This window comes from Balaenoptera borealis, assembly GCF_965194805.1.
Source record: "Balaenoptera borealis genome assembly, chromosome: 2".
Lineage (NCBI taxonomy): Eukaryota > Metazoa > Chordata > Mammalia > Artiodactyla > Balaenopteridae > Balaenoptera > Balaenoptera borealis.
Genome location: NC_138867.1, coordinates 134,712,937 through 134,725,188, shown reverse-complemented (window position 1 = coordinate 134,725,188; position 12,252 = coordinate 134,712,937). Strand labels below are relative to the sequence as shown.

The 12,252-nt window shown below is 37.9% G+C and overlaps 3 protein-coding genes across 5 annotated transcripts in view; 2 read left to right on the top strand and 1 right to left on the bottom strand.

Annotated features, from left to right (window-relative positions):
• MED7 (mediator complex subunit 7) overlaps window positions 1-12,252 on the top strand; it is a 116,679-nt gene that overhangs the window by 37,901 nt on the left and 66,526 nt on the right. The gene's annotated exons all lie outside the window — the stretch shown is intronic.
• The window catches only part of GARIN3 (golgi associated RAB2 interactor family member 3), a 101,266-nt gene that overhangs the window by 39,809 nt on the left and 49,205 nt on the right, over window positions 1-12,252 (top strand). The gene's annotated exons all lie outside the window — the stretch shown is intronic.
• The window catches only part of ITK (IL2 inducible T cell kinase), a 78,912-nt gene that overhangs the window by 24,412 nt on the left and 42,248 nt on the right, over window positions 1-12,252 (bottom strand). The window contains exons 6-7 of the mRNA XM_082379086.1: window positions 10,750-10,901; window positions 6,709-6,774 (exon numbers count right to left, since the gene is read on the bottom strand). Of these exons, the coding sequence (XP_082235212.1) occupies window positions 6,709-6,774; window positions 10,750-10,901 (218 nt within the window). The remainder of the gene's footprint in view (window positions 1-6,708; window positions 6,775-10,749; window positions 10,902-12,252) is intronic.

The window sequence follows — 12,252 nt, the reverse complement described above, 5'->3', positions numbered from 1 at the left end:
CAAAAGCAAAAGCATGAACCATTTCCAGGTAATAAAATGTTTAATTGGAACAAATGAATCAGAATTGGTGAAATGTTGATGATTGTTGAAGCTGGGTTTTGGGTACATGGAGGTTCATCATATTTTTCTCTCTACTTTTGTGCATGTTGGAAATTTTCCACATTAAAATTTTAGAAAACATTTATCTTCTGCTCTATTTTGTAAGTCAGTGGGTGGTTATTAGCAGGATGATGCTAGGGCAGCTATAAAAATTTAATATAAATTTGAAAGTGTAGCAAATATCCTTTTAAAACAATTGCAGTATTTTCCTCTGTAAGACTGGTTTTCAAGATCTTCTGCAAAATAATTACATTTTTTTCCCAGCTGCACTAAAGCTCCTGCACAAATGACATTGACAGTGTCTCATAAGGCTAGTTTATCTTTGTAAAAAATGCAAATGTAGAAAAACCTGAGGCATTACTGTTATTCCTTGTCAAAGGAATGCTAAATTTATTTGCTGAAAAAACTAAAAAATTTTAATGGATGTAATCTGCTAAAAGTAAGGTAAACATTCACATATTTTCTACTTTTACAAAGCGAACTAACCTGAGATTGAGCTTCAAAGTTAGTTTAAAAGGAAAATGTGTCACAGGGTTCATGTGATGACACGATATTGTTTAATTTTGTGTTTCTGATTTTATCATACGGCTGTTTTAATTTCTTAAGATTTCTGGCTAATTTTCTCAGGATAAGTGTCTCATTTCTTTTCTGGAGAAGTTTTAAAATCAAATTTTCTATAAGCAATTTAAATAATAGATTAAATGTATAAATAAAAAAAGAAAGTAAAGATATTTCTTGATTTTTGCTACCAAAAATAGATCTTAACCTGAAATAATTCATGTCAGACACCTTTAGGAACCAATGCAGTGTGAAGGAATGATTTGGATAATGGGGGAAAGCAAATCTAAGTACACTATGGGTTCAGTGTCATTTTTATAGTTTGATTTCATTAACATATATAGTGCTGAAAGCTCTTCTTCATACATCTGAGCATTTGAAACTAGCAGTCCAGCTCCTTGCCTGGCTGGCCAATAATCTGTATGTGTAGCATATCGTACTCAAGCAAGCAACAACAGATGATGTAACATAAATGCAGTGTGGTATCATTCTGGGAATTTTAATGACTGATGACTCTAAACTAGAATTATACAAGTTATACAAAGATGCTAACTGACTTTTCATAAAGTTTCCATTAAAACAGCCTCGATATGAACTTTGGCTTCCTGAGTATGCCCTGATTAGTCTCTTTTGTATTAGCTGTAGCTAGGCTGAAATCATATCTCTGGTCAGTGGACTCTATCAAAGTTTGCTGGGGGGAAAGCTCCAGCCATACTCTGGTGAGAACTTTAAGACTGCAAAGAATATTTAGCTAAAGTGTAGCTCACCTATCATGTGTCAGAAAGTGTTATCAGCAGGTTATGAGACTTGCCCAAGGTCAATGAGCTAGTAAGGCATAGCCAGAATGTGAACCCAGCCATTTTGGCTCCAGAGTCCATGCTTTTATCACCACCATAAAGAGCCTGTAACTATCATATACCAGGGACTTAAGGAAAAACATTACCAGGCTCCCTCTCTCCCCCCAGAAAATCCTAGTTTGCTATGCTGTAGCCCCCAACTCCACATCTTTCAGGGGTTACACCTGTCAGATACAGTTCTTGCGATCTGCAAACTCCTAAGGAACGTAATCTTCGCACTATTTATCATGTGCATGCTCTCACATGGGTCCTTCTTTCCTTATCTATATTTTAATACAAAAATTAAATGTGTAACGTATAAGTTTGAAAGAGAAATGAAATGGAGTGAAATAATTTATATTCTTTTACTACCCCTACTCCCTGTATCTTCTAAAGTAGAGCTCTTCAAACTGGAGCATGTGCAAACAGGAGCATTATTTTTATAATTTTGTTGTCTGGTGAAAAAACAACTAAAAAGTGGTAAAAAAAAAAGAATGTGAGTGATTTTTTAGGGTTGAAGTTTTTCAGTGTTGTTAACACTTGAACCATATCCTGGCCTCCCTGCCCACTTATTACGTTAGAGGAGACAGAATGATCATCAGTTAACAATCAGTTGTGGAAATTAATAAGCCCAGGGGGAGAGAAGTTCTGGGTGGGGAAGCAACACCACTTACCAAACTTGTTTGGTTATTTGAGAGTAGCCACGAATAGGGGAATTAGTGGATTCATCTGAGCTTTTTAAAAAAAATTGTTCTAAATTAATTTGATTTACAATGTTGTGTTAGTTTCTTCTGTACAGCAAAGTGAGTCAGTCATACATATACATATATCACTCTCTTCTAGACTCCATTCCCATATAGGTCATTGTAGAGCACCAAATAGAGTTCCCTGTGCTATACAGTAGGTTCTTATTAGTTATCTTTTATATATAGTAGTGTGTATATGTCAATCCCAATCTCCCAATTTATACCCCACTTTCCCCCTTGATAACCATAAGTTTTCTACATCTGTGACTCAATTTCTGTCCTGTAAATAAGTTCATTGGTACCATTTTTTTAGATTCCACATAAGAGTGATATCATACGATATTTCTTTCTCTGTCTGACTTACTTCACTTCATCTGAGCTTTTGAACACATGCAACTGGATGGTACTTTCCAACTCAGTGGGCTCTTAGAACTTATTTAGTTGAAGCCTGGCAAATATGCTTCATCTTACGTGTCAGCTCTGATCAGTTAGTACTGGCTGCCTGGATCTGTGTGTTGCAAAGATCGAGGCCAGTCCGAGCTCAGGGAGTAAGAATGTCACTATCTAAGAGTGATGTCTGCCCTGAGTTCAGGCACAGGGAGGGAATGTCAGCAAGAGTGCCACGATTTGATTTCCTTCATCTTACCTGACCCTTCAGTTTAAGGAAAAGGGATCTGAGATCCAACCTGGTGAAGAAACTTGCCCAAAGTCATGTCCCCAAACCACGGCAGGAGACCTGAAGCCAATCAACTTACCAACCCATGATCATGTTCCCGGGGTACAATTTTGAGTTCTTATGCAGATATCTAGACAATGTTAAGTTCAAGGAAAAAAGTAATCATATTGGGCCTTTTTTTTTGGTATACCCAGATATAATAACTAACTATCTGGATGCTTGTTTATGAGTCATTTAATTCTCTAGCTATGATTCCATATCTGAAATGCAAACTGACAGAGTGCAGAATAAATAGAGTTCACAGACTGTTTTGTTTGTATGCTGTAGTGTTTCATTTTAAAAGTGACTTAAACTATCTTCAAGAGAGGGAATATACCTTTTTTTTGCCCCAAGCTCCATCATTCCCTATGGCTTTACACTCTGTTGGAAGTTTGAATGTGCCCCTTCTATCATAAATGAAGAAATTCTGATTAAAAGTAAAAAACCAAAACAAAAAGAAAACTTCCCAGTCTAGTGATCATTTGAAATAAATGCCTAATTTTTTCTAAAGGTGTTGACTGTAAAATAATAAAAGAATTTTATTTTTTAAGCATATCTCATATATTTCATTACAGTTCGAGTATTCTTGGAAGTGATGACTCCTGTTAGCTGAGGGAGGGGCTTCTCTTACCTACTTGATCAAAATGAATCTCAGGTTGAGAGACTCTTCAGAAAATGATAGTTCTTCACTATAGAATCTATTAGAATTTCAGCAACAAATAACTTGACCACATTTGAACTAATAAGAACACAAATGAGTTAATAGAAGGTTTCATTAGCTAGCATTCTTCAACCCTGGTATCTTAAGCTTGATAAGTACTTAAAAGTTTATCTTTAAATGATTTTGAACTTACAGAAAAGTTGTAAAATACTGTAAAAGAACTCCCACATATAGATGAACCAATTGTTGATATTTTACACATTTGCTTTACCATTCTGTCCAGATAGACAGATAGAGAGATAGGTAGATAGATATAGATAAATAGATTTTTTTGAGCCATTTGAGAATAGACTTTTACCCCTAAGTACTTCAGTATGTATTTCTAATAAGTAGAATATATACTTGTATAACCATAGTACAATTACCAAAATCATGAAATTTAACATTGATACAATACTATTACCTAATTTTAGACCTTATTCAAATTTCATCAGTTGTCTCAATAATATATTTTGTAACTTTTTTTGGTTTGCTTTTTTATGGTTCAAGATTGATCCAGGATTACTGGTACATTTAGTTACCCCATCTCTTCAGTTTTTTAACGTGGACCAATTTCTCAGCCTTTCATGTCTTTCATGATATTAACATTTTTGTAGAGCACAGGGCAGTTATTTTGTAGACTATCCTCAGTTTGGATTTGTCTATTATTTCCTCATGAATAATTCAGGTTATGCATGTTTGGGCAGGAATATCACAGAAGTGATGTTGTGTCCTTCTCAGTGTATCATATCAGGAGATGCACGGTGTCTGCTTGCCCCATTATTGATGTGAACTTGGATCATTTAGTTAAGATGGGATCTATCAGATATTTCCTCTTTGTTATTAGTAAGTGGTTTGTGAGAAGATACTTTGAAACTATGTAAATATCAAACTTTCAAACACTCATTGATGATTCTTGCCTGAATCAGTTGGTACTTTGAGTTATAAAATGGTGATTTTTAAGCATTATCATTCCTTCTACATTCATTAGTTGGCATTTTGCTGCAAGAAAGAGCTTTTTTCTCTTCTTGCCCATTTATTTATTTACTTACTTATCTATCAAGCTATTTATTTATTATTGATTTTTTTATTTTACTCAGTGGATTGTAGTCCCTTACTGTCATTATTTATTTTGATACTCAGATTATCCCAGATTTAGTCAGAAGGAGCATTTTTAAGCTGACTTCTGTGATCATTCAATATGTTCACATTATTTAACAAAAAAATATTGGGGTACTTCTTTACTTTTTGATGCATCAAAATGTTCCAGTTTCATCTTTGTTCTTTCCCTGCCCCGACTCTGAATCCTCAAGCCATTTCTCCAAGAAGTGTTAGTTCTTTTTAGTGGGAAGTGTTATTTAAAAACCAAGATCTGAGTGTACACATTGCTACTGTAGTATTATTGCTTCTGGGCCTTCCAGCAGCTGAGCTAGGAAATACATGTACATGGTGAGTACATTGTACTCTACACTTGAATTTTATTAAACATTAAGTAATTCCATTAAAATTATATCCATGTGGGGCTTCCCTGGTGGCACAGTGATTAAGAATCCGCCTGCCAATGCAGGGGACACAGATTCGAGCCCTGGTCCGGGAAGATCCCATATACCGTGCAGCAACTAAGCCCATGCGCCACAACTACTGAGCCTGCACTCTAGAGCCCATGAGACACAACTACTGAAGCCCGTGCGCCTAGAGCCTGTGCTCCTCAATAGGAAAAGCCACTGAAGTGAGAAGCCTGTGCCCTGCAACAAGGAGTGGCCCCCGCTCGCCGCAACTAGAGAAAGCCTGCACGCAGCAACGAAGACCCAACACAGCCAAAAATAAATAAATAAATAAATAAAATTTAAAAAAAATTTATATCCATGTGAACTCTTCTTTTAAATGACTAGCTTGAAATAAACAACACAAGCTAAGCAAATATTTAATATCTATATTTTTGTCTGCTATCTTGGTGTTGGAAGTATTGCATTAAACCATGTTTTTAAGTCAGTTTGTATTTGATCCAGTGTTCATAGTGTGTTTTCCTTCTCAAGTAACATAAATATTCCTGGGATTCCCAGAAGAACCTTTTCCTTTGACCACAGTTATGTGCAGGCCTCTGAAAATCATCCCTTAGATAAAAGGGGAGATGAGAACACATACCCTCCCTCTTCTATTTAAAGTGACCCTCGGGATTTCACTGGTGGTCCAGTGGTAAAGAATTCACCTTACAATGCAGGCGATGTGGGTTCAATCCCTGGTCAGGGTACTAAGATCCCACATGCTGCAGGGGCAACTAAGCCCATGCACCACAACTACTGGGCTCATGCACCTCAACTAGAGAGCCTGCGGGCCGCAAACTACAGAGCCCAAGCACTCTGGAACCCGTGCGCCACAACTACAGAGCCCATGTGCCCTGGAGCCTGTGCATCACAACTAGAGAGAGAAAAAAAACCCGCACGCCACAACTAGAGAAAAGCCTGCACACTGCAACGAAAGATCCCACATGCCGCAACTAAGACCCGATGCAGCCAAAAATAAATAAAATAAGGTGACCCTCGGGCTTCCCAGGTGGCGCAGTGGTTAAGAATCCGCCTGCCAATGCAGGGGACACAGGTTCGATCCCTGGCGGGGGTAGATCCCACATGCTGCGGAGCAACTAAGCCCATGCGCCACAACTACTGAGCCTGGCCACCACAGCTACTGAAGCCCGCATGCCTAGAGCCCGTGCTCCGCAGCCAGAGAAGCCACCTCAATGAGAAGCCCACACACCACAACGAAGAGTAGCCCCCGCTCGCCGCAACTACAGAAAGCCTACACGCAGCAACGAAGACCCAACACAGCCAAAAATGAATAAATTAAATAAATAAATAAATAAAAATACCTTTCTAATAAAAAAGAAAATAAATAAAGTGACCCTCAACTGTTTACTTAGGGATCAGAGTATGGGGGAGAAGAAAGCAGGTCAAGAAGAGAAAATGCCTAGTATTTTAATAATCAACCAATAATTCACTCCTAATGTAAGAGGACTCCTTAGCATCGTACTTTTGGAAAACAAATAAAATATCTTACTCGTAGGTTTCCAGGTTATTTGGAGACTTTTCCACCAGATAACTGCTTGGTACGTATCCTTCATGCCTGTTAAAAGGGAAATTAGTGTTTAGATTAATGTAAAACTAATTTCACATCTCCATTTCATAGGTTTAATCAACTAAAAGTCATTTAAAGATGAAGTCTCATGTTATTTAGCATTCGGGATAAGACATTTTAAAATTTTCAAATAAAAAAATTGCTAAAAATAACAACCTGCTATCTGTTAAAGGCTATGTAGATTTTACCACTAAAATATGAATCATAATAAATAAGAAGTGGTTGCTTTAATAGCTCTGCTTGCTAATCTCTTCATTGTGAAATTTCCTCTGTTGGAAAAAAGATTAATGTTCAGTCTCTATTTTCTATTAGGAAACATTTGTGTGTGTGTGTAATAATCAGTATTTTTTCCGCTTTAGTGCTAGTGTTTTACAGTCGGGAAACCAAAATAATTAAAACATAAAGAATTACTTTCCAGCCACAGGTCCCAAAAGATACTGCCAGTCGAACTTGTGAGCTTTTAATTCAAGGCCTCCCTAATATTTTTTGTTAAATGAGCTCCTTCAAACATAAATGGTAAAACATGAGAAAAAAGGATAAAATCATGCTGGATTTGGGGTTGGGGGTTTCTTTTGAGCAGGAATAAATTGTGTATAAACAAAGACATATGGATTAAGAGACTAATAAGAACATCAAAATACTTTACAGCTGTGTGTAGCTTTGTACTTTTCAAAACACTTTCTCATTTAATACTGCAAGGTGAGAACAGTGTCTCCTTCACTCTCTAGGCCTCTGACTCTGTACCTGTAAGATGAAGGACCTAAACTAGATCACATGTAAAATCCCTCTAGACTCTGCAATCTATAAAAAGATGTCTCATAACTTCTTGCTGTTTACTCTATCACCTGTTTTAATTTTTGTATAAGGCCATTTTGTAATCTAGTGACTTATGTTTTTTTGTTTTGTTTTGTTTTTTAAGATTTTTTTTGATGTGGACCATTTTTAAAGTCTTTATTGAATTTGTTACAATATTGCTTCTGTTTTATGTTTTGGTTTTTTGCCGCGAGGCATGTGGGATCTTAGCTCCCTGACCAGGGATCGAACCCACACCCCCTGCATTGGAAGGTGAAGTCTTAACCACTGAACCGCCAGGGAAGTCCCTAGTGATTTATGTTTAATGGGGAACGTGTAATCTATTTCACAGAATTGTTCTGAGGAGTGAAGAAATCAAGAATGGTGATGTCAGATATGGGATATCTCATATCTTGTACCCATGGCTCACCTGACCTTGCTAGTCAATTATGGCATGCTTTCTTTGGAGAATTGAACACCCAGCCTCAGAATCATTCTTAATCCAGTGCTCAAGGCAGTCAGTGCCAACTGATGGGAGTCAACTTGTTCTCAAGTTTGCTATTTCTTTTATGTCTTTCTTTTGACATTCCTTTTAATTATGTCTGTTTTTGCCACACCATATGTTTACAATTATATTAGTAGGTCAAATACTATTTTCACTTTCATGTAGAATGACTGTGTTTTAATATGCCAGCCGAAGCTGGGTTAGTTAAAAAATGATGATAATTCTCTTCACTTGTGTGTAGGTATAGAATTTACAAAGCCCTTTCACTTTCTTCATCTCGTTGATTTTCTCATCACTCTGAGATGGAAAGCTGATATTATCATCTGCATTTTACAGATAAGGAAATGGATTCACAGAAGTTCAGTGACTTTTCCAAAGTCCTGTACAACAAAAGCAGCTGATACTCAAGTCCAAGTCTCCTTTTTCCCATCTTGTGTACCTCCTGCTTTACCAGGCTATTACAAAGCAAACTGGGGAAATTCCCATATGCCCGATTGGCCTCTGGGGTGTCCTCTTCGATGCCCTTTGAAGTGCAGAGTTGAGCCTTTCCACGGGCCAATGAACAAAGGGTAAACTGTCATTTGGGGAAGGGAGACCTAGGAGAAGAAATTTCCTGGCACACTAGTTGTGCTAAAGAAATGTCAGTTGATTGAAGGGATGAATTTCGGAGTAAGTTCCTCTGGTGTTTGTAGAGCCAGGCAGTCTTGAACCTGTTTCTGCTACGGGCCTCCCCATAACAGGCAAAGAGAAGGTAATGTGACTGGTCTTGTTTGTTTCCCCCAGTCAACTAGAGAGAGAGGTTCCAGATGAGGGGCTTTGGCGTCTGTTCTCAGCTAGTAAGAGACACTGCCTCCAAGATCACAGTTCTTGATCTAATCTTGTTTTATACCTCGCCCTCACTTCCCCTGCAGTTGAGTTGATAAGGCTACTTAAAGAGAAGGTGCCTTGAAAATGTAAGTTTAGATACAAATGAAAAGTAAAGCCTTAACCCTAAAGATATTTGTGTACCTCTTTTTTTTTAACTCAACGATTGGTCCTTTTTTTTTTTGTTAAGTTTAATGATACCCAGTGTTGGCACTCGAATACCCTGTTGGTGGGAATTTGGCAACATTTTTGAGGGATTTATCTTTCAAAATTAAGACTTCACATAGTCTGACTCACCAGTTCCATAGTTAGAAATGTGAGATATATATTTTTTTCCCAAAGAAAAAAATATTTTTTCAAAAAAATTTTTTTTAAAAATATATAAATTTCAAAAGATTACCAAGATACACAAGCATGAGCAATACAAGATCTTCACTGAGCAACCTGGAAACTAAATGTCCCACTATAAAATATTGTCTAAATATTTATAATGCAAGCATACATTCTAAAACTATGCAATTATTTAAAGAATAAGGTAGATTTGTATGTGCTGATATGAAAATATCTCTAAGATATATCATTAAAGGTTAAAAGCAAGGTGAAGACCAGAATGGACCACCTTAGTGCAAATGAAAAAAGGATGCATTTGTATATGTATAACTTTTTTGCTTAGGATGCACAAGTAACTTAATAATGAATACTTTTAGGACTGATGTGTGGGCAAATGGAGGGTGGCTTATTTTTATGTATATTCCTCGCTATTGTTAGTTGTTTTTTTTTTATAAAACATTGACATAGGCTATCCAGATGTTGCAATGATGGAGTGTTTTCTTTTTCTTTTTAAAATATTTTTAAACTAATAATAACCTCACACTCTGAAAATGTTTAAACCCTTAATATTAATATAGAAAGATGTTAATTGCAGTGTTGTTAATATTTGCAAAACATTAGAAACAACCTAAGCATCCAAGAAGGGAATTTGCTAAATTATGGCACACTTTTATGTTGGATTTAGGCAATCACTGAAATCATCTTCTGGAAATGATTCTGGAGACTATTCCAGGGCATAGGTAAATACCTCTGATATTTAAAGGAAAAAAATAAAGCCTTATAAAGCAGTGTGAATCTGATAACTTTAAACTAAGCACTAGTATCTAAGTCATATACATCCCAGAGCATTCTGAAGGTCAATAACAGTAATCTTCCTATATTTCAGATCAGAGAAGGAGTCATAAGATTTTTTTCATTCAAAAGTCCTTTAGTGGGCAAACTGTATTTGCACAGCTTTATTTTCTCCATGAATCATTCAGATGGCTAGTTCAAAGGCTGTTGGTTTAACTAAATCTTTAGTATTTTTTTCCTGATGCTTCTTAATGTAACCACCAATCCGTACCATCTGTACGCACCTTTTCTTTCCACCAAAAATAAGACCCTCACAATGGGATGTACCTTCAACCTCACTTAAACACTCAAGAACAATGGTGCTTTGTGGAACAAGTTGCCATTCTCCCAAACTGTGGATGTCAGTGGAAGAACCCAGGAGATTTTTAGATGAGTTTGGAGGCTGGGAGTGCTTGATGGGCTGCAGGGAGCCAGTATAGCAAGTGACTGGCTCCCAGCCACCTCTGAGAAGGGGAAAGACCCTTTTCAACTACTTCTTCCTTCCTCCTCCTTCTGCCTCTGCTGTCCTCTCCTAACTCAGTGCCGTGGTCCTGCTGAGAGAGGTAGGACAATCGTTCCAGTGTTTTCTTTGTTCCCACCTCACCTCAAAAACTGGGACAGCAACCACGAAGGTGCCTTACCCATTCCTGTCCTGAACTCTCCACCAGTGAATCTCGGAACTGTCCAGCAGGTAATACTCCTCATTGCGTTGTAGCGTGAGTTCCTGTGGATCATTCGTTTGGTAGTCATACAAGGCAATGACCAAGGTTTCTTCAGGTTCCCGAAGTAACTGCTGGAGGAGAGACACAATAAAATCAAACAAAGATGTAGAAAGGAGGTAAACTGTGGAACGAGGTCAGCAAGTTCCCGAGCTGTAACTTGCTCTTGGACCCATGCCAGGCCAGACACCGGTTCCTACAATCCATTGGGGGTATTTGCTGAGGCCATTTGCCTGCCTAGTTGGCTTTCTTTATGAGTTAGGCTTATGGTGCTGAATAGGACACAAAGACATTCAGTACCTGGAGATCATTGCCTCTCCCATTCTATGTGGTAAATTCTGACCCCAGTGAATTCCCAGCGGCTGTGCTTTTCACAAAAGTCTGCTTGTTTCTTTCCTTGAACCATGTCACAATTCACAGCCTCTCTGCGAGAAGCATCACATTGTTGGCAAAGGGGATGAAGTCAACACTAAATCATTCAGTCCATGCTTTTCTGATTTTATTTGTGGGCTTGTCCAGATCCATAGAATCATAGACTATTGGAGCTGGAGTGCCTCTGAGAGATCATTTGATCCATTCTTTTGTTTAGAATAGGGAAACTAAGGCCCAGATGGAGAAATGGATGTGGCCAAGTTTAGCAATTGAATTAGCCTTATGCTTTCTCTACTATATCATGTGGGACCCCTTGTTCCTCTTGTGGGCTCTCTTGCTTATGTCACTGCTTTTCAGTACGTTTCTTAGGAAGAGATATTGATATGTGAAGAGGAGACTGTAAACAATCACAAGGGTTCAGGGTGGGCACACCTGCTACAGGTTGGCAGACTTTGTGAGACAGCAAACATGGGAAGAGATTGAGATTACTGGCTAGAATGAGATTCGGTGATGGGAAATCAAAAGTTCTCTGAGTACATTGAAACAATCGGTGGCATAAACATACTGGAGATTAAAAAAAAAAAAAATTGTCATACTGATACAGTGTGTCATCCCAGCTGAGCCCAGATTGGAATTTGAAGTCAAGATTATCTGTGGAGCTTGTGATGTGATATATTGGGAACTACAGATAAGAGTTGTTGGGCCTGAGGCTTTCACCCTAAGAGCCAGTGGAGGAAGGAGTTGTTCAAGGGCACCTGAAGATAAAGAAAGGATATGGTATGGTATTCATCTCATTATAGGCCCAACTGATTGATTATTATCAAGAGAAAGGTCAGAGCAGGGTTCTCAAACCATGTGGAAACTTTCCATAGGGGGCATTTTGGACATCTATGGCGGTGTTTCAAAGGTCACAAAGGTTGAGGTGTGCTACTAGCATTGAATGGGAGAGGGTCAAGGATGCAAAACTCTCTGCAGCATCCCACATCCTGTACAACTTTTCAATGTCCTGTTAGACATTCACGTGGTGAGCAGCCTGCTTACAACAATAATGTA